Source organism: Sander vitreus, chromosome 2 (genome assembly GCF_031162955.1).
Source record: "Sander vitreus isolate 19-12246 chromosome 2, sanVit1, whole genome shotgun sequence".
In the NCBI taxonomy this organism is placed as follows: domain Eukaryota; kingdom Metazoa; phylum Chordata; class Actinopteri; order Perciformes; family Percidae; genus Sander; species Sander vitreus.
Genome location: NC_135856.1, coordinates 27,424,615 through 27,452,591, shown reverse-complemented (window position 1 = coordinate 27,452,591; position 27,977 = coordinate 27,424,615). Strand labels below are relative to the sequence as shown.

The window sequence follows — 27,977 nt, the reverse complement described above, 5'->3', positions numbered from 1 at the left end:
GACTGGCTTGCGTATTAGCAACTGACCAGTGTCACGTTTCTCACTTCTTTTTCTTTATAAATGATTATCACAAACTGATGCGGGACCCAGTGACAACTGCATTTTAACTTCTGAAGCTACTTTCTCTGCGTAATTCACGCATACTTATTTCAAATGTCCAGTCCAGCAGCAGGTTGTCACTCATCTTCACTCACAGGTTCAGAGGTGAGAATGAAGTGATGACAGTATTAGCCTGTTTTCAAATGTTAACAAATATAACTGCATCATTTATATTATTTAAGGAGACTACTGTATGTGGTTGTGGTTTTTTAGTTCAGTGTGATAGTCCAAGATCTTTTTAAGGGAAAATCCATCCTAAAAATAATGTTTATTGTGCTTTTTGAAAGTAGAAGTCAATACATGCAAACACACAACAGTTATCCTATAAGCTGGAAAACAGAGCATCAAGACTAAAATCAATGAAGTCACCAGATGACCCTTTGGAGTGTCCTGGAGTTTGGAGTGACTTTATGTGAATGAGCTCATATATGTTTGTTTTTTAAGCTTTATTTGTAGATAGCTGCAGATCAGTGTCCCCATATTACAGCAAGCCTCCAACACTGATTTCAGAGTGTCCATAGCTTTTGTTGTATCTTACTCTATCTGTGAAACAGCTCCAGGATTAGTCTCCTGGCATCCTCTGCAGTGTGTTAAGCTCATTTTAATATTACTAGTCAAATTTGCATATCATAAATCATAGCTCATCTTCCTCTGTAATGCGAGTTAGATTTTTAGTAGGCATCGGTGCATACTTAATTAAAATAAATGTTCTTAGACTCTGTTGAAATCTACACATAAAAAAATACTTCCACAGTGTCGTTGTTTGTAGGCAGAATACATATTCGTTAACTGCAACACTTTTCATATGTTCCAAAAGAAAAGAAACATTATTGTTTTATATTTCCTAGATCAAACAGTATTGTTTTTGGAGAAATGAAAAAATTTTTGTTACAGCCAGCTTTGTTACGGCTGTAAGCAGTCCACCAAAGTGCTGCCGCGAGGGACTAAACACTGAGAGATGCATAAACATACTGTGACGCGCTCGAGATTGTATTGCAATAAATAATATAAATGAGACCATAAACAACATACAATATGTGGCTCCTACAAGCTTATTGCCTGTTGATATAAAAAAAAACAACCGTAAAAGTAATTGACTTTGTTTAGTCACAACATGTATGTCCATTACTGAAAGTGATGTCCATATTTTCCCAGAGTGACTTATGGAGACTGTCCGCCATGGATTCAGCAGATCAACTCAACATGACTCAAATGGAAGAATCCCAACTTGAACATAAATCTTCCAACTGCTGCTCAACTACCGGCACAGTAAATGATGAGCCCTTTTTGAAGCTGGATGACAGCACAAAGCTGGTTGGAGTTCGAGTTATTCTCATTCTTGCTTACAGCACAATCATATTGTTTGGAGTCATCGGAAACTCCTTAGTGATATACGTCGTCTGCAAGTTTAAACAGCTACGGACTGTCAACAATTTCTTCATTGTAAACTTAGCTGTGGCAGACTTGCTGGTGAATACGCTGTGTTTGCCTTTCACCCTTGTCAACACTCTGTATGGCGAGTGGAAGTTTGGTCAGGTGTTGTGCTTCATGCTGCCCTACTCTCAAGGCCTGGCCGTGCACGTGTCCACCATCACCATGAACGTCATCGCCCTGGACCGCCACAGGAGCATTGTCTACCACATGGAGACCAAGATGTCCAAAGACATGTGCGCTGTGGTCATTGTCATCACATGGGCTGTCAGCGCCCTGTTGGCCAGCCCCCTTGCCATCTTCAGGGAGTACGGGACGTTCGTCATACCACCGTACCAGTCTATTCAGGTGTGTACGGAGCATTGGCCGGGAAGCAGCGCAAACGGAAGCATCTACAGTGTATCAGTGCTTCTGGTTCAATACGGTTTACCTCTGGCCATCAACTGCGTTGCATACATCAGCATCTGGAATAAGCTGAAAAATAATGTGGTTTACGTAGGTCGAAATGCCCGCCATCAGCACAGGAAGAAGACCACTAAGATGCTGGTGACCATGGTCGTGGTTTTCGCTGTCAGCTGGTTGCCTTTACATGCGTTCCAGTTGGCTGTTGACATTGACAGCACGGTGCTGTTTATGAAGGATTTCAAGCTGCTTTTCACGGTGTTCCACATTGTGGCAATGTGCTCAACGTTTGTCAATCCCATCCTATACGGGTGGATGAACAACAACTACAGGGTGGCCTTTTTGTCCGTGTGTAAGTGTTACCAGCCCTTCAGTTCGCAGTCAAGACACTCCAAAAGCAGAGAGACAAAAAAAAATGAAGACAGGGTTTGTACAGATTGCAAATCAACAAATCTCTAAGTCTAAATTGCACATACAAAGAAGGTTCATTGATAATCATTTGTGGAAATGCATGATTTGTATTTGGGTTTGTGTGGACATATGAAAACTATACATGGGTAGGAAGAAATTACTGAAATGTTTGAAAAAGGGCCTCAACTTTAAAGTGACTAACTCTTATTCCAATCAATACTCGACAACTCACAAGTATTTATGAGTAAAACCATGATGGATATTCTTCTTTGTTGATGCAGGCCATACGACCACATAGGTCAATTGTTCCCTACCCTTTACTGCGACCCATAGGGCTGTTTCATAAATTAACGTCCCTAGCGGTGGCAGGAAATACAACCCAAAGGAGTTTTTTTCTGTCCTCATACCTAAAGGTAATGGTAGCTTTTTAAAACACAACATTGTGAAATGGTCGCAGTTTGGTTATGTTTGGGCACAACATTTTTATTTGGTTAGGTTTAGGAAACAATTGTGACCCTAAGCATACACAGTATAATTTAGTCCATGTGTATCTCTATCAACCATTAAATCAGCTGTAAAAGGGGGACTAAAATATTTGAGCTGCTTCTGTGCTTCAGCGCACTAACCCCCCGCCCAAATTTGTTTGCATGGTCCAGGGGCCTGTTTCACAAAACCAAGATAAGGGATTAAGCCGGGATTTCCCCGTTATCCTGGATGAATTTAGCCTTGACTCGGTTTCACCAAAGCGGAGGCACATAAATCACCATGAAGATTTATTCTGTGCAGCTAGCCTGGTCCCGACCAGGCTAACAGCCAGGATTTATTTAATCCTGGAGACCTTTCTGATCACCCAGCAGTGGTTTTACCTTATTGTTATCAGCCTGGATTAAAATACAACATGTGCATATTGCTGTTCATTGAAGTACTGTTATTAGCCTATTTAAAGTTGTGACCATTATTTGTTTTAATAATTATTCATGTGACAGTCATTGTTAGTTATATTTCTGTATGAAGACTGCTGTTCATATTGTTGTTAGTTGTAAGTTTGATGAATATATTATGACCAGTTGTTGAGATAAGTAGAAAAGGCTGATAACATTTCAAATGTGTTTTAAATGAAGTCTGTTACTAAAGGCAATACATACAGTGCTGTACATTTCTATAGTTGACCAATGCACCTTGAATTATTTTAGTTGATTAATTTTTTGTTAATTCTTTAACAATAAGGATCATGTTTGTTCAACTTCCATGTGCATTGTATTTGGCATTCTCAGCACACAATTTGTGTTGTCCAGTAAACTGGGACTATAATTTGGGAGGACTTTACAATTTAAAGAACACATCCTAATTGTACAATCCTCCCAAATTATAGTCTTAGTTCACTGGACCAGTAACTATCTAGTGATGTAGGCTACTGTACATTCATGTAACAACAGGGAGAGGACACCTCAATGGTTTTTGACCTTATATTTTGCTGGGGGGGGGGAATAACTGATGAATATACTCTGTTCCATTCATGTCTATGTTCATATATACAAGGGAGCAAGGCATATAATATGTAGTGAAGGAAACTCGTCCTCTATAAAATATAAAAGAAATGCGAGAAAAAGCGTGGCACATAATAGGCTAGCGGATAGACTGAATGATAGTCTAAAAATATACATTTATGAACTACCGCTCTTAACTGAAACCATTCAATGAGTCAGTTGTCATTTGCAAAAACGAACAGTTGTACACTTTGCATTAAAAGCGAGCAGTGGAAGTTAATATGACTTAGGACATTTATATTTTAGCCCATGAGAGAGAGGGAGGAACGGAGTGAAAGAGATATTTACACATCATACTCTAGTGTTGTAGAAAATTGATCTTCATGGTAAATTTCCTGAGTAACATTATCTTCTGCTTACTTTTAAGGCAAAGAGTACAACTGTTAATTTGTGCAAATGATGAGTAGCCTAATCCTTGAATGGAATGATTATGACGGTTTCAATTCAGAGCAGTGGTCAGTTAATGTATATTTAGGCTGCTTACGCATTCAGTCAGTGATTGTCTGCTACGCTTTCTCTCGCTGTTTCATTACAGCGGCTGTTTCTTTTATTTTTATACAAATAAAGTGTTTTACGTCATCATACTTGTTTTTTTATTTCTACTCATACTAGTTTTTGTCCAGTCATGTTTGTTCTGTATGAACATTTATTGTAGAAAGATATTTAAAATTAGACATAGCTTCTAGAGATTTGTGCATATGGTTGTAAAACATATTCTCGCATTGTGAATAGGCCTACGGGTTTGACATTAAGCCTAGTCCTTAGGGTAAATTTCCTGAGGAACATTAATTCCCTCTGCTCACTTTTAAGGCAAAGTAGGCTAAATAATAAAATGTTTATTTATATAGTGCTTTACAGGCTACTCAAAGACACTTTACAGTAAAACCAGCACATTTAGCACATAAAAACAGATACAGCAATACAACCAACACATAAAACAAGCATATTAAAAGCAATTAAAACAGAGTGTACAACTTTGTAAAAATGTGGAGTGACTAGTAAGTAGATCTTTTTAAATCCTTATGCATTCAGTCGGTACACTATTGTCTGTTGGGCTTTTTCTCTCTGTCTGATAACAAGAGCCGTAGCCTATTTCACTTTTTGCATATTAAATGTTTCACCTCCTTGTAATTTTCCATTAAAAGCTGCTGTTCAGCAGGTGAAACATATGCCGCTCGCGTCTTCTCCATTTCTGCATCAGTAAATCTGTGATCGATACTGTGGTGTATTTAAGAAAGTCGTGGACGTGCACTTATCCCAGCTATCTACACCTGGCTTGACATAGCTTCACCTTCTCATCCTCGCTCGGCAAACGTGCAACCGATTAAGCCGCGATGAGTGGATCACACTAAGTCAAGCTGCGCTTTTTCAGTTATCCTGGATTTCTTCATTCTATTTTTTTTTTTTGACAAAATGCAGTTTACAAAAAAAAAATCAGGTAAGCAATAGCAGCACGTGAACAACAAGTGCACAAACTTATGAAAATAAAAAAGTAAATAAATACATAGAAACATACGAGGCTATACAAACGAGAAATAACAAAAATATAAAAAAAGAAATAACAGACATTACAAACAAGTACAAGACATACATTTACAGTCAGTAAAGAGGTTTCAGGGAAAAAAAGCTCTACAGTTTCCACAATTTTGATACTTTTTTTGTTATCCAACGATCTAAGTGACTTCAGTAGAGATTTCAATTCTATGAGAAAAGGTACAAAATTAGGAGATGAGTTAGAAAATTTCTGCTTGTGAATATAGAATTTTGCATACAGAATAACAAAATTAATTAGATATTGAAGGGCACCATTACCTGAATTATCGTAGAAACAGATGATATCTTTAAGATTAAAGGAGTAGATAAAGTTGGTGGGTTCAAAAAAGTAAGACTCCAAAGCTGTCCAAAATCTTTTGGAAATTTCACAATCAAAAAAAAGGTGAGATATTGTTTCAATATTCTGTTTACAAAATGTCAATGTCGGTAAATCTAGCAACAAGGTGATTAGTAGGGTATATGTTATATAAAATGTTGAGGTGTAACCTTAGCTTTGTTAGAAACACAGTACTTATATGGTAGAAGCCAAGCCTTTCTCCAATTTATCTTCTCAATTTTGGATCTCCACAATATGCTTATTATTACACATTGTGTGCGTTACTTCAGTTCCATCCAGCTTGAGCACCAAAAACCTTGAAAAGTGCTAAGAAAATCCACCAAAAAGGAGGTGGAGATTAACAACCATTTAAACTGGCATAACAGATAGTGACAAAGAAGGCGATGTTATAGCCATCACAATTTGTTTTTATCATAAAGATAAGTATTATTATAGACAGAGCAAGTCAAGTAAAGGACCATGGAGTTTATTTCTAAATATGCTAACAGAGATTTGGTAGATGTCCACCTAAATTAAACAATTAAAGTAGAAAATAAGAGGTAGCCTACAGTAGAACACCTTAGGTTGGACTAATCAAGTTTTTGTTTTGCCTGAAAAGAGAAAAATAGCATTTTAGAAAGAAAAATAAATAAATAAATAAATTATGTATATATATATATATATATATATATATATATATATATATATATATATATATATATATATATATATATATCAATGTCCCAACAGAAAAGAATAGGGCTAAAGTTCCTTTTTCTGGTGCCCATGAATGTAGCTTCTATGACAATTACATCATCATTATATCATCTCTTGATGATAAACAACAACAAAAAAAAGATCACAAATAAAAGTGAGCATACTTGTAAGAAAAGATTTTTTTAGTAAGCATCAAACAGCTTGAATGACCATTCTCAGTATTAGATGAGACTTACGTCTACATAGACATTCTATGTTACCTCTGAACAATCAATCTTCTTTCCGTTTATGAAGACAAAAAGGCTGCGAAAAGAGGCTTTCTTCCCTTCTTCACCAAGGGCCACAGCTTCTCTCTGGCCGCTTTCTCTTCAGAGGACAGTACTTCAGTGAGCCTCAAGTTGTTGTCTAGAAGAAACTTTGAGCCTTTCGCCTCCTTCCAGACAGCATCACGAAAACGTTGCATTGCGAAAAGGATGACGGTTGATCTACTTGGGCCGTCTTGTTGTCGCTGCCCGATGCGATGGACGATGTCGACCCCATCCTTCAGGCTGTCACGAACATTGGGAGCCACTTTACCCAGGCTCTCGATGGTTCTGCTCCTGATATTTTCTCCATCTTCCTCCTTCACGCCGTGAATCTTCAGGGACCACCTTCGACTCTAACTTTGGCAGTCAGCGATGTTTGCCTTCAGAGTTTTATTTTCTGCTTGCAATATATTGATCTCTTTTTTCATGCCTTCCAGTGTGTGTTTCTGTTGTTTAACATCCAAAGTAAGCTGCTGAATGGTCGAGGTTAGCTTTTCCATCTGTTTCGAAGTTGACTCAGTCGTTTTTTCTATGGCAGAGATTTTCCGAAAAGTCTCATCATGTTTCCCAGATAACACAAGGATGGCTTCTAAAATATCAGCAGTCTCTCTGTTGTCACGTTTTACCTTTTTTGTTGGAGGTTTTAACGGCGTATCTGGCAGTGGAGTTGCAAGGGGTTTTTTGATACAAGACTTACATGGAGGGATTATGTTTCAAAAATAGTAGAGAAATGTAAAAGGGTAATGAATTTAATGAGATGTCTTGCTGGAACGGAATGGGGAGCAGATGTAGCTTCTTTGAAGCAAATGTATGTATATTTAATTAGAGCATGAATTGAATATGGGTGTTTGGTTTATGGATCTGCAGCCAAGTCAGTTTTAGCTGGATTAGATATAGTCCAAGCTAAGGCACTGAGAATATGTACAGGAGCTGTGCGATCTTCTCCAGTGTGTTCCTTGCAGGTAGAAACGGGAGAAATGCCACTCTGGTTGCGGAGAAAGCAACTTCAGGCTAACTAATGGGTCAACTTGATGGGTTAAAAGTGTGATCACCCAGCTAAAATAACAATTCAGAGAAGCTGGGAGAGAGAGGTGGCAAGAATTTCAAGTTTTGGATGGACAGGCGAGACAGTGGCACAGGAAATGTCTATTCATGACAAGAGCCTTTGTCCTGGAGTACTGTGGCCATCAGTTCCTTTATGGCAATTGGAGGTCCCAAAGACTGATTTAGAGATACTTGGGATTAAGTCAGAAAATCCTGAATCAGATTTGGTGCGTGAATTCATATTCATATAATAGAAAGATATCAAGAACACATATTAATGTTTACTGATGGTTCAAAGGATCAAGAAACAGGTGCTACAGGAGCAGCTTTGTTGTTCAGAGGTGGAATGCCCAAGCGTGTAAGAGAACCTCAAATTCCCTAAGTGTGTTCACAGTGGAATTATATGCAATCCTGATGGCAGTACAATGGACTGAGCAGATTCAGAACCAGAAAGTGTTGATATGTAGTGACTCTGTGTCAGCTATCAATAGTATTGGGAAAGGGTCATCAAAGAGTCGACAAGACCTTGTGTATGATATTCTTCTGGCAATTAGAGATGTGAAAAGGAGAGGGGTAGAAATATCATTAATTTGGGTCCCAGCTCATGTAGGTAGTGCAACAAATGAAAAGGTTGATAAGTTGGCCAAGGAAGCTGCTCAAAAGGAAATCATAGATGTCAACATTAATCTAAGGCGGAGGGTAAAAGTACTGTGTGGCAGGGAACAATTTTAAAATGGCAACAGCTCTGGGAGCAAGAAAACAAAGGGAGGCATCTATTCTCAATATCTAGGAAAGTAACTGACTCAGTTAATGTTTGTAAAAGAGGGGAGGGTAGACGTAAGGAAGAGGTTATTATTTCTAGAATGAGGATTGGTCACACGTTGCTGAACAGCACTTTATTTCTTTTAGGAAAACACCAGAGTGGCTTGTGTTCATGTCAGGAACCTGAGACAGTGCATCATGTTTTGATTTCTTGTCGAAATCATGACCAACAAAGACAAGCTCTACTCAGATAATTGCGAGAAATTAGTTTGGAGGAAGTATCTCTGAAAAGTATTTCAGAAGTAGGGTCAAGCGGGAGGGGAAAACGTTATTTGTTCAAATTTTTGATAGTCACTCGGCTGTATAACAGGATATAGTGCACTACGGTGCTAGTTCCATAGATGGCAGCAATGCAACTTTTTGGATGCTGGCTGCCGTAAAATCTCAAAGAAGAAGAAGAAGAAGAAGAAGAAGAAGAAGAAGAAGAAGAAGAAGAAGAAGAAGAAGTTGCAAGGGCCTCAGATTCAACTTGTGCGTCTGGACTTGCCTCAAACCAGTCACCATCCTTTTCTTGTCCGCTAGTTTCATCCACGTCCTGCATCTTAATAGAGTTGTTGCTAGCTTCATCCACGTATAGCATGTTTGGAGTAACGTTGGCGTCGTAAGCTTTCTCCAGTCTCAAAGTTTTTTTGCTTTTCCTTTTGGCCATTCAGGACCGACTTAGCTCAATATGTATAAGTTATCACTTATCTGTGTTGCCTTCTAGAAATATTTAAAGTTTCATCGGTTAGTTAAACTCAAACCCTCCGCTTTACCTGACAGAGCGAAAAACGCCCACCCACCTACATCGCCGCCATCTTGGCCTCTCCCATTTCTTCATTATACTTTTGTGCAACAGGCCCCAGGTGGACGAAACGTCTGACGTCATCAGCGTCTCGACGCAACTGGCTTCGTTCAAAACGATTCAAGATGGCTACCCGATGTGAGCGAGTTCGCGGCTAGTAGCCATAGGCAAAATCGGCTAAATAATGCCGTTAACGTTGGTCTTGCACCACTCATCAACCTTGGTCGTTTTTTAAAGTGTGTTGCTGCTGCTTCTGATAAGTGCTGTGGTGTGGTAAGTAAAAATAATGACGTTTATTTTGTCCGGTGCAATGAGAGTTGGAGCTAACTACTAACTTAGCTAGCTACGTTTTCAGTTGTAATGAGTAGCTAACGTTAATGTAACTTGTTATTTTGCAGTCACGTTATCCGTAACCTCGTTATTTTTTATTTGTATTTTTATTAATGCATTTACGTTACTTCGTTAGAATAGATTAAGACGTTTATCCTCTACCATTGTCATTAACTTAAGGAATGCGCGCGTAACGTTAGGTCGGCTAGCAACATCTTAAACATAACGTTAGCTTTTTACATCGGCGAAGTAAGTAACAAATTGACCCAACTAACTTGTATGTTGAAACACGGTATACTGTATGACATTGCATGTGTTTTTTTGTATTGCGCCAACTGTGTCGACTTTGTATGTAACGTTACAGTTTGTGGTGATACGTCAGAATGCTAACATTAGCTATTGTCGACTGCGGTCAAGCCAAGTGTTGCCAATTCTTTTCCAATGAAAGTCGCTAGCGCCAGCTCCAAAAGTCGCTAAAAGTCGCTAGATGACGTCCTACGCTCATTTGCATATTTTAACGTCATTACGCAATCATTTGTATAAATCTTAGTGGTTGTGTCAGCAAGGTAGATAGAAAGAAATAGAACTCTTTAGCCAAATAATCACAAATTCAATACAGGAATTTATTTTACCTTTATAATTATTACTTGGGTAGCCTATCTTTGAAGTAAAAAAAAAAAAAAATTCTACAAAGGGAGGGAAAAAGATCGATAAAGAATTCTCAAAGAAGGCTGGCTTGCCCAGGTCCAGGCCAGCTCAGCGGCGTCTTTCTCCCGTCGCCTCCTGCTGTCTCTCCTACCTACACCAGCACCCGCACACCCTGTCCCCCTTCTACCTGCCTGCGCACTGTGCGCAGTGCTGCTGCACATGAGGAGAGAGGGGAGAGGCTGCTCCGCTGCTCCTCAGTCACAGAACAGAAGACTGTTTCGGCGGCTACAGGAGAGAAATACCTCACGTGCTCGCTGGACAATACTGGCGACTTTTCTACAGAAAGTCGCCAGATTTGTCGCTAGTCGCTTTTTTGAAAAAAAGTCGCTAAGGGGGTCTGAAAAGTCGCTAAATCTAGCGACAAAGTCGCTAAATTGGCAACACTGCAGCCGACACATCGTGAACAACAGTCAAGCCAGCCGACCCAGTTTTTTTTCTGTACGTGATTATGGTAGCTTTACAGTAATAGCGTCTCAGAACTGGTTTCAAAATAAAAGCATTCGTCTTGTACATAGCGAAAGACAGTCAACGAAAGCAAATACGTCAAAGGAAATGTACGGAATTGTGATATTTACTTTCAAAATAATAGTTCAAATAATTGACATGATTGCTTAAGCCAATATTTTTTTATTGCAATTTCTATTAAGGCCCTGTTTCCACACACTAATTTCACTTCAGGGTAATAGTAGACGTACACCGCCTCATATTGCCACCCAGGAAGTTTCAAGTCATTCTGGTGTTTAGTTTCAAATTAAAAGCCCGCCAAAGTGTCAATATGAGACAAAATACATATGCTTTTGGATTCAATTTAAAAGGAAACGCCCTGTTATCAAAGAATAGTTCCACTTCAGGGTTATAGTATTCGACCCCATGGTGTGACCCATTAAGTTTCAAGTCATTCTGGTGTGTAGTTTCAAATTAAAAGCCCGTCAAAGTGTCAATATGAGACAAAATACATATGATTTTGGATTCAATTTAAAAGGAAACAATGTACCATGTGTTTTTACCAAGGGAATACCTGAAGATGAGAAATATCTGCCATTCAAAGAATGACTGGGGGACTATAAAGTGGAGAGGAGCAACCATGCCCCATCCTGTTCAACAGGACAGCAATAGTTGTGGGGTCATCGTCACCATGGTAATGAACAAGTGTGATCTCAATTTTGATCCCTGCATATCTCTATCAAACTCAGTAGGAAAAACATGGTTTATCTGAAAATGGCTAAATAACAATTGTCACCAGGAATAAAACACTGATGGAAATGTTAAGTCTTTCGAAGTATTGGCTAAATTGGTAAAGCAATTTAAATATTTTTACTATATTCAATGTATAAAGTCACTAGGACATATCCTAATGGATGAATGATACATAATACCAGTTTCTCTAATAAAGACAATTGTTGCTTTACTGAGATGGTGATTGACAGGACGTCCATCATTTTAACATGGTTTCCATGGGGGATATGAACAATGCTGCATTGTTCTTTCACTGCATGTCCAAAATTACATTGTGTTTAATACCTTTCATGTCAGATATTGGGGCAGGTAGTGTCTTGATTCAATGTAAAAAAAAATAAAAATGAATGTATAACTATGCAGCAAACAGTTATTTAAATATATACAGTACATAATTTAAAGTCAACTAAGATGATGAATATATCATAAATTACATGACAAACAACAATTGTTGTGCATGATAAAAACTATAACAACTTATCAATGTCCAAATAGTGAATTCACACTCAAATTTATTTTTTTATGATTGAAGTGAGGGAAGATTGTTGACAAAACCCATGTATTGTGTACGTCTATTAGTATTCATTGCATTTTTGTTCAAAAACAATGTTTCAAAGATTACAAGCTTCATTCTGTATGTTGGTGTAGATGGCGAAGGCAGTGTTGGAAGCATTTCCTGCATTGCCACTCATGTCCTTTGGGACATCCAAGAAGGAGATGGCTAATGCAAGGACTAAGTTCGCACTTGGAATACTCAATGGTTCAGGTTTGTTATTCATTTTTCTCTTTTCTTTATATGAGGTTGTTCATTTTGTTATGTAGTTAAATACAGTCAAACCCATTCAAGTAAACTACAGCCTCTAAAAGTGAATGCACACATATACAGGTTTTGTAGTCCAAAGCGTCATTCGTTTGAACAAATTCACCATCAAATATCACACACACATCTCATATTAACTCATAATCCAATCACATAATCACAGGACTCATAACCAATTAACAGAACAATGAACATAACTAAGAAAACATCAATACAGTCAGCTGTTACTAAAACACAAATCGGACTCCAAACACTAAAGTTATACCAAAGAAAAGAACCTATTCGGAACCACACAAAATGCAAAACTAATCAACAAAAGACACATTCAAAACACATACAAGTTACAGTGATGCGTCATAAGCGTCATTACAGTCACCATGTGACTACATGACGGATTCGTCCTTGAAACTAATTCAATATCTGTTGAGTTGATGATAATTCATAATCGAGTTCAGAAGCTTCATATAAATTGATCCCAGCTGCTAACAAACTGGAATGTGTTAATATTAAGTGTGTGTAATAGAAGAAATGTGTTTTCTTTCAGTGTTTGACATAGACAACCACTGTACGATGTGCTCTGCCTCAAAGCCCCCAGGATCAGGGCCTCCAACTATTGATTGGGTTAGAGGTTTTCATTTTTTCTTGTACATTTATGATTTGGGGTGTATTGTATGATAATATAATACAATCTATTGTTTGAGTATTTCTCAAACTCTTTCAGACAAAGGAAAACCGTAAACAACGTTGCGGAGCACCTAAATTCTCTACATTCCTTAAAACAATCCTAAATGGCCTCTTATTCCATGACAAGATGATAAAGATATTGTCTTTGCTTATTTCATTTTACAGATAATGTGTGACACATGCCAAAGGTGGTACCATGAGCTGTGTCTGGGGATGGGTAAAGACCAACTCCTACAAGCAAGGGCAAGCAAGTGGGATTGTGTTCTTTTGCAATTAGGACCAAATTTAATTTTCTTGCGATGGAAGAACACACTCCAACAAGTAAAAGTATTTACAGAAAAAAATGTGTAATTGTTGAAAAAGCTAACGCTAAACTGGATACTTGAAAATGTATCTTCATATATTTATTTTTTACGTATTTATTATTTTCACTTTTTCATATTCTCTAACTTTAAATACGTAGTTAGTCCAATATGGTTACAGCTGTTTTTATTGTATTTAATTTCAAAATGTAAAGCTTATATTGTTCTAAAGTTAAATGTTTGTTGTGAATGTACAAAACTATAAAAAATACATTTGTAAAAAAAATACATATTGGGTATTTAACAGACACATGTATGTATGAGAGTATGTGTGACAGTATGTATAAGAAAAAATAAAAATGTACAAAGTTAATTGAATAAAAAAGTATTACAGTATCAATCGAAGTAGACCAATCAAGTAGTAAACCAAAGTTAATGGATGAAGAGCCTATACCCCTGCCTAGAGGTTAAATGGTGGAAATCCTGGTGGGGTGAAATGGTTTCTGCAAAGATGGGGCTGGACTGTAGAGCAATGGAGTTCAGGCGACCCCGAACTTTGTCTTAGTCATCAAAATTAGGATTCCTATACTTACTTGCAAGACCATATTATTCTCCTCCACTGTGATCATACAAAGAGAAAAGAATAACTTTCAATGTAAAGCAAAATATTGATGGTTAGAATATTTAAACTAGTTAATTAGTCTCATATTTGAATCTTTGGTGGGCTTTTAATTTGAAACTATACACCGGAATGACTTGAAACTTCCTGGGTGGCAATATGAGGCGGTGTACGTCTACTATTACCCTGAAGTGAAATTAGTGTGTGGAAAAAGGACCTTGTTAGAAATTGCAATTAAAAAAAACTATTGGCTTAAGCTTACAATTGTCAATTATTTGAGCTTTTATTTTGAAAGTAAATATCACAATTCCGTACATTTCCTGTGACGGTATTTGCTGTCGTTGACTGTCTTTCGCTATGTACCCGACAAATGCTTTTATTTTGAAACCAGTTCTGAAACGCTATTACCGTAAAGCTACTATAATCAGAAAAAAACTGGGTCAGCTGGCTTGACTGTCGTTCACAATGTGTCGGCTGGCTTGACCGCAGTGCTTTTTGGGCTTCGCATTGAAGGCGTAGCTAGGTGTACTTTGCTCCAGTTTTCTCAAACTATTGGTCCAAAAGACCGTTATCAGATTGTAACCCAATCAATGGATATTCCCCCGAAGAATGAGCTCATGAACGTTTTTGTTTAGCTCTCAACAACAGAGCAGTGCTTGCTGAGGTGCGCTGAAACGCGATAACGTTAAGTGAAATGAAACAGCATTAACGTTACAGGTTTCAGATTTTTCATTGTCTTTAAAACAAGAATAAAAGTTGACTTTCAGATTTCAATTGATTGTATATTAATGTGTATGTGTTTCTTAAAGCATTTTATATTCATATTTTAAGGTAACCTTGACTAATAGATTGATCTTTTATTGCAGGTGTTTGCCGAGTTCCATCGCCTTACAAATGTGAACCATCACAACCAATTCTCCTGTGAGCTTGACCGACACACACCACGACTGATTGCCCTGTACAAGCAGAAGGCCTCCATGACAGGCAAGACGGCAGATTTGTTGAGAGAGATTTTAAGGATTTATGACCTCCAGGTGAGTATAACATAAACTTAGACATGAACACAATGTTGGGACTTTGAATGAAGTCTGTACTGAGTTCTAAATCCCTTGGAGTGTCTTTTTTTTTTTTTTTTTTAAGTCTTTTTTTTTAAATTTTATTATAGGAACAACATGATGTCAACATGAGACGCACACTGGCACTTCGGGCCCTCCCACTGTATCTGCGCGATGATGCCTCAGAGTTCTTCAAGACCTGCAATGTAAGTATACTAGCATATATGTCAATTAATCACTACAGTATTAACATTGTATGGGAAACCAACCTTAATCACACATTATTCCCATCTGCACATACTGCAATTGCAGCAAGTTGAAAATCAGCAAAATCTTGTGTTGGTTTACTTAGTGCTGGGCGATATATCGATATACATAACAATTTAATTCGCAGGTCGCACATTTGCGACCTGCAAATTAGATTACTTTTTTTAAATTTCATGTTGAAAAGGAGGAGAGAGCGAGTCTGCCACAGGTGGCCAATGTGTGAAAGGGGGAAGGTCCATGAGTAACTGCGTGGTTAACGTCATCTAGACTCACGTGTCTTGCTTTCGCACTCATCGTCTGCACATTGTTGCACAGCGCTATTTTTACCATGTTTCCGTGAAAATCATGAGGTTGCAGTCCATAATACATTAACATTAAATTAAACTTTGAAATTAAACACTTATTTTTAAGGGTCTTTGTTGAGCTTTTTAAAACAAGGCTGTATGCCATAAACATGCCATACGTTATTTCTATTTCACTTCTTACAGTTAAAAAAAAAAAAAAAATCAAATAGAAACCACTAATGAATATAAACAAATGTTATAATGCAAACATGTTGCCAGAACAACTAGAATTCTTATACAGGTGTGACTGTATGAACCAAGAAGTTCAATTGTGCATTCATGAGGACAAAATGTTTCAAAACTATCGATATATATTTTGTATATTGTGGAATATGCTAAATATATCGAAATATTACGTCAAGGCCATATCGTCAGTACTAGGTTTACTTGTTTTGAAAACAAACCTACACTTGATTACTAAAGTTAGTGATGTGTGTTCTTAAAGACAGCTCACCTTGTGGGGCCATGCACTGATGAGCAACACGTGGCTACAAGCACTAAGTATGCGGGGCCCCCTTGATTCCCACTTGCAACTGCAAAAGCATCATAATAGCTTGAACTGATCTTAAAGTGTGGAGGGAGCACCGATGATCATATTGCGACATTTTAAACCTTGCATTTGAAATTATTCTCATATTTGGAATTGTTTGTCATTTGCAGCAGGGGGATGAACCAGATACTCTTGACACCCCAGTGGCTCTCCTTACCATGGTGACTGCCAACACTTCTGCAATCCACTTCAACCCTGAGAGCATTTCTGTTGTCATTGAAGATGACATTGTTGTGAAGGATCTCCCCCAGTTGGCTGATGGGTTCGTAGTGTTGTTTGGTCTGATTTACGCATTTAATTTAGAATATCCAAAAAATGTCATCCACACATTACCCTTTATTCAGAAAATAATGATTGATGATAACAAACCACTCAAACCGTGCCTATTGAATCTGAAAAATTAGTTCTTCAAAGAGTGAACAAAACGAGAGCTTTGAATGCAGACGTTCATTCACAATTAATCATCGTATGTGCCTCTGTCAATTCAAGTGATAATGTTCAAGATGATGTAAATCAAACACTGGATTAAGTGCGTTCCTTTTCCTTTCATTTTCATATTAAATGTATAGATTTTTATATTCCTCTGCCTTATCTACCTCGCCTAAGAATGCACTTTGATTTTCTGTTTATCAACCGTTAACAAGGAAGTGATGTTGGAAAATCCAAATTAGCATTTTCAGTGACAACTTGAATTGTTTATTCTATTTCACTTATATTTATTGAGATTTATTTTACTTGCACTTTTCCAAGCACCTTATTTTCGTAAGCTGAATATTTTGTGCATAGTCATTGCCTGAAAAAAATGTTGAAATACAGTGCAGGTAGTAAAGGTAAAGTCCAGATGGAAGAATTTTGCTGTCAGAGCAGTTTCTAATGTGTGTTTTGAAGATACTGTTTCACTATTATGCTATTGGAAATTGTATTTTGATTGTTCCTGGAGAATATATACATTTGCATTACTTTAGTAATGATTGTTAAGGGATTTGAAAATATAAGTGATAATGTTCATGATGATGTAAATCAAATTGGAGTAAGTGCATTCCTTGATGGAAATTTTCATATTAAATGTATAGTTTTTTTTTATACAGTTTTTATATTCCTCTGCCTTACCTACCTCGCCTTGCACTTTGATTTTCTGTTGTTTATCAACCGTTAATTATTGGTTAACAATGGAGTGACGTTGGAAAATCTAAATTAGCACTCTCAGTGAAAACTTGAATAGTTTTATTTTATTTCACTTATATTTATTTTATTTGCCTTTTTCCAAGCACCTTGTTTTCGTGAGCTGAATATTTTGTGCATGGTCATTGCCTTAAAAGGACAAATCCGGCGCAAAACAAACCTAGGGGTTAATAACAGATGTGTATCCACTCGATCGTTCTCTGGGACATGTTTTCATGCTAATCGAATGTGTTTGTAGCTTGAAACAAGCTAGTGCGGATCGCTGATTAGCTTACAACGCTAGTATTCGGGGCACAGGGAAAGTAAAAACCAAATCACTATTTATGCCACTAAAAAGGCTCAAAATATCACCACAATTCAACGGTAGCATAATAACGGTCCCTAAATGTTAACTGAAGCATTGGGAACTCTGTAACTGTACAGACAGGTTAGAAAGACTGTGCCTGAATACTAGCGTTGTAAGCTAATCAGCGGTCCGCGCTAGCTTGTTTCAAGCTACAAACACCTACAAACGCCTGTCATGAATATGCTGAAATTGTGACTATGATACCTGGCAATAATTGCAGATGATATCTTTTAAATGTCTTTTTCAGAATTCATTGTAATAATTACTTTGCAACTTTCTGGCCTATTACTTTCATTTTGGCAAAATTAAGAGGAGAGCCTATTTAAATTGATTCCCTTTTAAATTTTGAACAAGTCCCATCATCTGCAATCATAACTACAACTACAAAACTTCAGTGTTTGTCCCTTGTATGATGTACATGTTACAGTGTACATCTCTTGAGGTTGTTCTGTGCTATGAGTAGCTCAACCCACCTGACGTACTTGATTATGATATTGTTACCACCGCTAGTATCATATAAAGTGCAAAAACAACTTTTGAATGTATTTTCTATGTATATGAACAATAAGAAGGCAGAGTAATGTTTTTCATACTCGCGTTGTTGCTCCTTTTAAGAACAATTCATAACTGGAAAATGATGTCATAACTGGAGCATTTGTAGATATTTGGACATATTAATGTGCTGAGGAAACTTAATTGTCTATGATATGTTATATAAGTAAAATTTACAGCTGTTAAAAATCAGAAATGTACTGCTTTAAAAAAAAAAAGAGGTAAATCACGAAAGTCCATAGAGGGACCAGACAGGGATGCCCTCTTTCCTCTTTGTACTGGCCCTTTAAACCTTAACCCTATAATCAAGTTATAAACATAATTCCTTTATGAGGACAACCTGTGCTATCAAGATATGTATGCTGCAGGGATGCCACATGAATGTATAAATTGTTATATGAATATTAAGAAAAAAGAAAAAAACTAAACAGAAAATGTTTTCCCAAATCTTGGCAATCAGGGGCAACAAAAAAAACAACGTCACTAACATAAATAAAAAAAAAAAAAAAACGTTAGAGCTATAGGAGCGGCTGTGGCTCAAGAGGTAGAGTGACTTGTCCTCTGATCGCATGGTTGGCGGTTCCAAAACTCTGTCCACATGTGGGCAACTGGACCAGCAGTTTGCATGGTAGACTGCTGCTATTGGTGTATTAGAGTGAATGGGTGAATGAGAGGCATATTTGTGAAGTGCTGTATAAATGCAGTCCGTTTGCCATTTACTAAGACAACGTCATTTCTCTGGGTGGTGATGGAATGGATATGACACGTCTTTGGTGTGGGAGATCTGGGTTCAATTCCCATTGCGATACATCAACCAATGTGTCCCTGAGCAAGACACTTAACCCATAGTTGCTCCAGAGGCATGCGGCCTCTGACACATATAGCAATTGTAAGTCGCTTTGGATGAAAGCGTCAGCTAAATGACATGTAATGTAATTTAATGTAATGTAATAGAGATTCTTTCTTATGAGACATCAGACTGCCAAATCACACTCATGTCCACATCCAGGGCTGCCAGAATGACCTGAAGCTCTACTACCTACCCGCACACATACTGTACAAGGAGTTATTGGCTGAGTGAGCTGCCTTTCTCCTGACATCACTTCATGTCCGTTTCACCATCATCAAGTCACATAAAAATATGTTACAAAAATAATAATAAAAACTATCCATCCATGCTCAATACGATGAGATACAGACTATTGCTGTTCTGGCTGATTTTCGTTTGTATTTGTAAAATTGTCAGTGGGATCTAGTCATTTGATTCAGTGTTATTATACTAACAATGTCATTTTATCATTGGTTGAATGTAATAATATCATCTTGTCAGCAGTCAAGCCATGAAGTGTTTGGTGTACTGCATGCTAAAATATACAACTAAATGGACAAACAAATATGAAATACCTTTTATTGTCACTATACACATGTATAATGAGATTAAAAGCAACTCCTTTTCCAGTGCCAACATGTACGTAAAAAATAAATAAATAATATAACATGGAATAAAATAAGTAGTGCAAAAAAAAAAGGGGGGTAAGGTGCACAGTTCTGAGAAGCTATATACATATATATATATATATATATATAAAGAAGGTTTTATATACAGTGTGATATGCAGTGTGGGTTATTGCACATTATTTGATGTGAAGTACATACCACTGACTGACGTTTATTGGAGTCATTGTTATGGGGTCTGAGCTACAGTCGCAGAGGGACGCAGATGTTTGCATTATGGGTTCAGCAGGAAACTGAAACAGTTTACTTATTAGACAGATGAAAAGAGTTCCTCCCCCTCCCCAGCTTGTCTTTGTTTGCAGCGAGTATCCTAATTACCATAATTTACTTCTCCAGTGATTACACCGGGGCTCAGGTTTTGAAAAGACTTTCCTGTTGACCAGGTCCTCACTGATTTTCTTTTGTGCGTACGTGAGGAGCCGAGGGACTGATGTATTAGCTCTACATGTCCATTCTTAGCATAAGCTATTCATGGTGTTTACGGCACCTAATCAATAATCATTTCTTTAACGGTCTGATGTTATTGAGCAGCTGCTGCTGCCACAAAGGGTGCCCTCAGGAGGAGGATAGGCTACTTGCATATCAAGTCAAATGAACAATAGCTTTGAAACTAATTCAATTCATCCTCGTTAGTCTTTTGGCTTTCATAAGGGAAAGCACTTACGACGGCTTTCCATCCATATACATTAATATTTGATTAATGTCAGGGACTAGAGCATCGATTTGGTCAATGAATTGTATCTCTATGGTGAAATAAGTAAGTGGAATCGGTAGTGAAACACGGTATGACAACATATTCATCAGAGGTGGTTCACTTAGAGAACATCATTAACCATCATTGGTTAATGGTGGCTCATAGCGTTCTTTAGGGATGTTGTTACTTAACATAACATTTATGTGTAAACTAATTCTGAAAAGATTAGTCGTATTAATCAAATGTTCAGGTAGGCAGAATCTCATTACGTATGTAAGTAAGTAAGAAAATAAAACTACCTGACATTTCAACTTGTGTGCTCGTCATATTATTGTAATTTGGAGGTTTTTGTTATGAGAAACAAATAAAATAGGTCACTATAAAGCTGCATTCATTTTTGGAGATAAGAATAAACAAAGCCGACATGTTGGCAACAGTTTCCTACTTACACATCCAACAGAAATGGAGCCATGTTAGCATTCATTTTGAGTAGGTTTTTTGGAAACTGAATAATGTTAGGGCAAAAGTTCATTGGTGTTGTATGTACTGTAGCTGTGGTTTAGTCCAGCTCCAGAGAAATACCTGGGTCTTTAGCTTTGACTCTCTTCCATAACCTATGGGAAACTTTATTTTCTTTTCAGTTAGGTGATGCAGGTAGCATACAGTGGGTTTATCACCACTTTAATAATAATAATAATAATTAAAAAAAAAAACTATCTGTGGTAGAAAATTTGAGCTGCTGAGAGTCAACTGTAAAATGAACCATGAAACCTATAACCGATAATCCTCTCCTTTGTCACTATGAGCTACAACTTTCAGAAATAACTAATGCAGCTTTAAGACACCACTTTGGGCTCTGGTAACTTGTGATGGGCATTTTTGCTTGTTTGATATTTTATAAAATTTAAAAGCAACTAAAATTATATACTCAATGAATAAGGAAAATGATCATTATTTGCAATACTAGAGTGAACTCAGCAGCACACACACAGGTAAACATATTCCGGATACAGACTGTTGACTGTGTTAAGAGCTAAAAAAACCCGATACTTTAGCTCCCCCAGCTGTCTCAACCGGGTCTTGGCACAGTGGCAGGAGTCATTTCACTCAATATACAGTACTGTATGTGAAGTAGACTGAATCATTGATATAAGCCTACTGTTGAGCCTTAATATTATTAGTATACAATGTACCTTTATTTGTCTGTAGCCTACAGTGCAGTACTGTCACTTTTTTATGGGTTTATTAACCAGTAGAAGGCTGATTTTTTTTTTTAACGCAGTATAATCACTGCATATGTATTCTGTTTCTGATGGTTACTGTCACTTTATTGCAGATGATTGTATGCTTACCTTGATGCCATGTTTTTTTTAATGACTGCACCATGAGATCAAATGGAAATATTCTTTTTATTTTATCATTTACCTCAGTTTCAGCCTGACATAATGGAAACTGGAAGTTGAAATACAGTTCTGTAGTTTTGAAAAACACAACATGAGTGAGTGATGATTGATCCATTGGCTTGCTGTGCTTTTTCCTCAGCCGACTCAGTTGAGTAACTGTCGGTAGCACAGGCAGGAGTGGAAATCTTCTAATCTCACTAATGACATTTTTATCCACACTGTCCTCCTTTCCTTCTACACTTAATTAAAACGTGAAGCTGAGGGATCAAGCCAATAACTCACTCAAAAAAGGAAAAGTGCAGTTTGTTACACCATTGCAATATAATGTCTTGTTTGAATTATGTAATGTATGCCGAAGCAATCCCAACAAAGAAGAACAGGGGTAAAGAAATCATATCTTCACCTACAGAACTCTGTCTATACTGATGGAATATTGTAAAGAAGCTTCTTTTTGCTAATAGCTAAAGGATCAATACTGATGGCGGTAGAGGAGTAGGTGTACTATTCTCTTTTATTGTTATTTCTTGACAATACATTACTTCATCAGGGTTCCCATTTTAAGACCCTTGAGTCTGCTACCAGTCTGCTACATGACTGTCGGCGGCCTCACTGGGTGGCTGCTGGCCAGCGCTGATGTATTTTCCTCAACAACAAAAAGAAAAAAGATGATGAAGACCAGGCCACACAAAATAACGGCACTGTAAAGCATGTTGAATTTCAGATGAACTAAAGTTCAAAGTAATGTGCGGCTGGGTTGTGTAAAAAGCAGAACAGAAATGTAATAGCCATACTGAGCCTGTTACAGGGGACTGATGATTTTTTTTATTTTTTGTTCAGTGGTGTGATAGTGTGAAGTATACAGATATACAGAATACCGATAATAGGTTGACATTCAACGACAACACAGTGGCACTTTGTAAAAAAAACCTGACTGAAACGTCTTCTGGAAGCTCAGCTGGTTTGGTGTGTGTGTGGTAAACTCATGACGCTCTTCGGCAGTCAGTCATCGCCTTCTCTATCATGACTTGGTTTGGTAATCTCTCAATAGGTGACAAGAACAGGCTGCAACATATGGGCTGGGCTTTGCATTTTTCAAGAAAAGAAAACCTGAGTGTACCAGACCCAATTTAGCTTTTTTTTTGGTGTTTTGTTATTTATTTGGAAGCATTTTATAGAAAAACAAAAAATCTTGTTCATATTCATATTCAGTGTTCATATTCAATTCAATTATCATCCCAAAAGTCTTTTTCACAGCTGACATTTTAAGTGTTAGTTGATAATATTAACGATGGCTCTGTTCTATTCAAGTGTCCCAGTAAGCCATAATTGTGTGACAGTGAGCTAGCATGCACAATAGCAGGACCCCGAAACTAAAGCAGCTGAACGGAATTCAGACATCATTCATTTTATTATTTACACCTGTGCTTTCTCTACTGTGACATGTTAAAATGTATTTTGTGAAAAGTCTTAATGTGATAGGTTTCATTGTAAATACATGTCCTTTAAAACTTGTCAAACTACTGCTGCAGCATAATACACATAGAGAGGTGAAGTACATCCCAACTTCAGTGGACCACCATAGGACCCTATTTCGGAAAAACATCTGTTCGGTAGTGAAAGGGGAAAGACAAATACTTTTTTGAACCCCCTTAAATTGAGCCATGCATTATGATGTTCGTCAAGTTTAAAGATAATTTTGCAAGTCAAGAAAGTCTCAGCTCGTCAAACTGTTGGAAGTATAAGACGAAAATACGTAATTAGAAAGACTTTTTTTTCCTCTTTAAAATAAATTTTATAAAACAAAACTCAGTTTTTATATTATTGTAATTAAAGCTGTCATAGAAAAGTAGTATAAGTTGATCGTAATTAGAAAGACTACTCACCTCAAAGTGGTGGGCGTGACATCTCGCTGAAGCTATGATGCCTGTGTGTTTCATATCAGGATGTAAAGTTACTCACACGGGGAACGGATCTTGCTCGTTCTTTCGCTTCTCGGCTGACAAAAAGCTGCTGGATTAGCTAAGATAAGTTACATCATGTGTTGTAGAACATAGCTAAGCTAACTAGCTTGCGAGCAAGCCAAGCATCAAGCAAGGTAACATAAATTGTGCGAGACAAGATATGTAGCTAGTTCACTGATGGGTTATGGAAAATAGTAAAATTCGAATTTTCAAAGTTTATTCGTTCGGTCTCATCGGATTTTCTCTTGATCGATATAATGCTTATGCAATAAACGCTGATGGAAACGTTATTTGCCAAATAAATAATGAAATGCGATAAAGTTTTAGGTCATTTTATTACGGTGGCCCTGAAGTGCAAATCACAACAGCAAATAGAAAAACGCAACAGCAAATCATAAAACACAACGGCAAATAGGAAAACACGACAGCAAATAGGAAAACACGACGGCAAATATGAAAACACGAAGGCAAATAGGAAAACACGACAGCAAATATGAAAACACGACAGCAAATATGAAAACACAACGGCAAATATGAAAACACGACGGCAAATATGAAAACACGACAGCAAATATGAAAACACAACGGCAAATATGAAAACACGACGGCAAATATGAAAACACGACGGCAAATAGGAAAACATGACAGCAAATATGAAAACACGACAGCAAATATGAAAACACGACAGCAAATATGAAAACACGACAGCAATATGAAAACACTACAGCAAACATGAAAACACGACAGCAAATATGAAAACATGACAGCAAATACGAAAACAAAACGGCATTAACTTCTACCAGAAAAGGTAGGGCCTATCTAACAGAAGACGGAGCCTCCTGAAAGGACAGACGGACTGTCTCTCTGTTAAAAGTAGGCGCTTTTCCGTGTTTTTCACCTCCTTCCTGTTAAAAGACAGACAGTCCGTCTGTCCAATCAGGAGGGTCCATCCTCTACTAGATAGGCCCTACCTTTTCCGGTAGAAGTTAATGCCATTGTGTTTTCATATTTGTTGTCGTGTTTTCATATTTGCTGTCATGTTTTCATATTTACTGTCGTGTTTTCATATTTGCTGTCGTGTTTTCCTATTTGCTGTCGTGTTTTCCTATTTGCTGTCGTGTTTTCCTATTTGCTGTTGTGTTTTGATATTTGCCGTTGTGTTTTATGATTTGTTGAAGTGTTTTCATACTTGCTGTCGTGTTTTCCTATTTGCTGTCGTGTTTTCCTATTTGCTGTTGTGTTTTCATATTTGCCGTTGTGTTTTATGATTTGCTGTTGTGTTTTCCTATTTGCCGTTGTGTTGTATGATTTGCTGTTGCGTTTTTCTATTTGCTGTTGTGATTTGCACTTCAGGGCCACCGTATTTTATGGTTAAACAGATGCACTTGTACAGGTGTGGTGAAGACCGCACACCCAATGTGCACTACTGGGAATGCCGACGCAAATGTGCCTTAAGATGCAACGTCCGTCTACTACAGCCTGTAGTACAATTGATGGCCAGCCCTTTCTATTGACAAAACAATTGACCCACGGGCCGGGTCGGGGCAATATTTTCCGCTGCTATCCTCGGGCCGGGCCGGGCCCTTGACCAAGCATTTGTGTTTTTTTAATCATTACTTTATTAGCCTTATTCGTGGGGAGAAAGCTATGCCTCTCCAGCTTCTCCCGTAGCTCTGGGTGTATGTCCTGCACTGACTTGAGTGTGAAGTAAACTGGGCTACAGCGTGTCTCCCCCATCTGCAGCACTGTTGTCGGCCAGTGCGTCAGCATGCAGACCGTGGCGAAGGACAGTATTAATTAGGTGATCGAGACAAGTCTCCTATATGGTTCCAGGGCTTTGATTATGTTGCTGCCCTGATTTGATTTTATTAGGATCCCCATTAGCTGACACAGAACATCAGCTACTCTTCCTGGGGTCCACACAAAACATAAAACTACATTTTCAGACAAAACAGTCATATAATATAAAAATAAGAGCAGTATAGCTAGTATTCTTTTCCTTGCATGTATAGATATACATATTGCTTTCTATGTATTCTAATAGTAATATATGATATCACAATAAATACATAGGCACAGAATATAGTAAAAATTCAATCTTACAACATCTTTGTCTACATATCAATATTCCTGTACATAAACTAAGTACAAAAATATGGTTACAGTCTTAAGGCCCTTAGATGATCCTTTACTTGTTTTTTAAAACTTGATTTATTATGCGCTTTGGCAATCTCTGCTGGAAGTGAGTTTTAAGCAACCATCCCTCGATACAATACTGTACGTTGCATTGATTGTGTTCGGGCTCTAGCAACTTTAAAAAGACCTCTAGTGGCATGTCTACATGCCACTAGTGATCTGTTACCCACAGTATTCGGGTGAGGGAGATAGGGTCGAGTTATTTTTTACGTTTCTTCATTCGGATCCATTTGCGATCCATTCTATTCTGAATAAACAAACAGCGCAGTTTACATGCTTCGTTTACATGCTTCGTCCTTGTTGCATTATTCATTAAGATAATTCCAAACAGATTTCTGTAGTTCAAACAACTTGGAATTGTAGTTGAGAACGTCAGTTATAACGGCCCACGTATTAAGAAATGTTCGGGTTTAAATCGGGTTCGGGCTCATAATTACAGTTAATGTGTCGGGCCGGGCCGGGCTCGGACACAACGTGCACGGGCTCGGGTAGGGTCGGGCTTGATGTTTTGGGCCCGATATAAGCTCTACGCCTCATCCACTCCAGGTATGTAGCCTTTACTGTATATACCTTCGCATCATCCTCGTTCGTATGGCATTTCACATGGCGTAGACACACGGTGGTCTTGCTGACCCCAAACGTTTCGCCTAACACTCTGTACTCATGTAGCCAGTTTGTAGAGCGCAATTGTAATACGCTTCTCGATTGGAACCCGGAGGGCCATGACTTATCTGCGTCAAGGGACTGCCAATAAAATTACACAACAGGTCAAATCCGAAAATGCTTCAACCAAAGGGTTTCCGTTAAGTGTCTCTAAACCACGATCTTCCAGAACAGTTTGGAGCGCTCTCGTTCCCACACCACAGGCCGCCTCCGTTGTCGTCGGGCATTTACGTGCATTTACCGCAAAACAACATGTGACGTCATTACGCACAGGTTTTTATTCGCTTTAAAGCCGTTGGATGGAAACACACTTTCACCAGCTTTATTCGCTTGAATTCTTTTTACCGAACTTCAGATAATTTGATTGACAAGTGGATGGAAACTAAGTGTGTTCCAGAAAAGAAACATTTTTGACAACATGCCATTATTATGGCTAAATAAACTGCTTCTGTTTGTAGCCTGCACAGTTAGCTGCTTACAGTTCAGCTAACATAGTCATGCTGTCTAATATAAACACAACCATGAAGCTGCTGAAGCTATTGAAGCTGTCAACATTTAACAGCCACCTTTCAAGTATCCAGCAGGTGAGTAACTCATACTAAACCAAAGTGTAGGTCAGCTGCTCTGTGAGGCTATACTTAGGCACAGTGGTGCCTTGAGCTAAATGCTAACATCAGCATGCTATTATGCTCATAATGACGCTATCGTGCTGATGTTTACAGTATAAAGCCTACCATGCTCACCATTTTAGTTTAGCATGCTAACTGACGGGGATTGTCATTCGTTTTAAAATAATAAACCAAAACTAAACCAAAGTAATGGACAAATTGAAATTGTGGCCTGATAATGGCATGCGACGAGGGTCAAGGGATCACCAAGTTATTACAAGGCATCCTGAGGGGGAAATGCATGTATGTGTACTAAATGTCATGGTGATCCATTCAATAGATGTTGAGATATTTAACTAAAACCTGAAAATCAACCTCATGGTGGCACGGCAGATGAAGTCAGGGGGATCACCAAAGTCAGCGGGTGTTATCCTCGGGGGACCATGAACTGTCTGTACGAAAATTCATTACAATCCATCCAACAGTTGAGATATTTCAGTCCAGAACAAA

The 27,977-nt window shown here is 37.9% G+C and overlaps 1 protein-coding gene across 1 annotated transcript; it reads left to right on the top strand.

Annotated features, from left to right (window-relative positions):
* Window positions 1–1,257: 1,257 nt before the first annotated feature.
* On the top strand, window positions 1,258–2,391 carry npy2r (neuropeptide Y receptor Y2). Its single transcript, XM_078269885.1, has one exon. It carries the CDS (start codon window positions 1,279–1,281, stop codon window positions 2,389–2,391), a length of 1,113 nt encoding a protein of 370 aa, XP_078126011.1. The 5' UTR covers window positions 1,258–1,278.
* The last annotated feature ends 25,586 nt before the right edge of the window (window positions 2,392–27,977 follow it).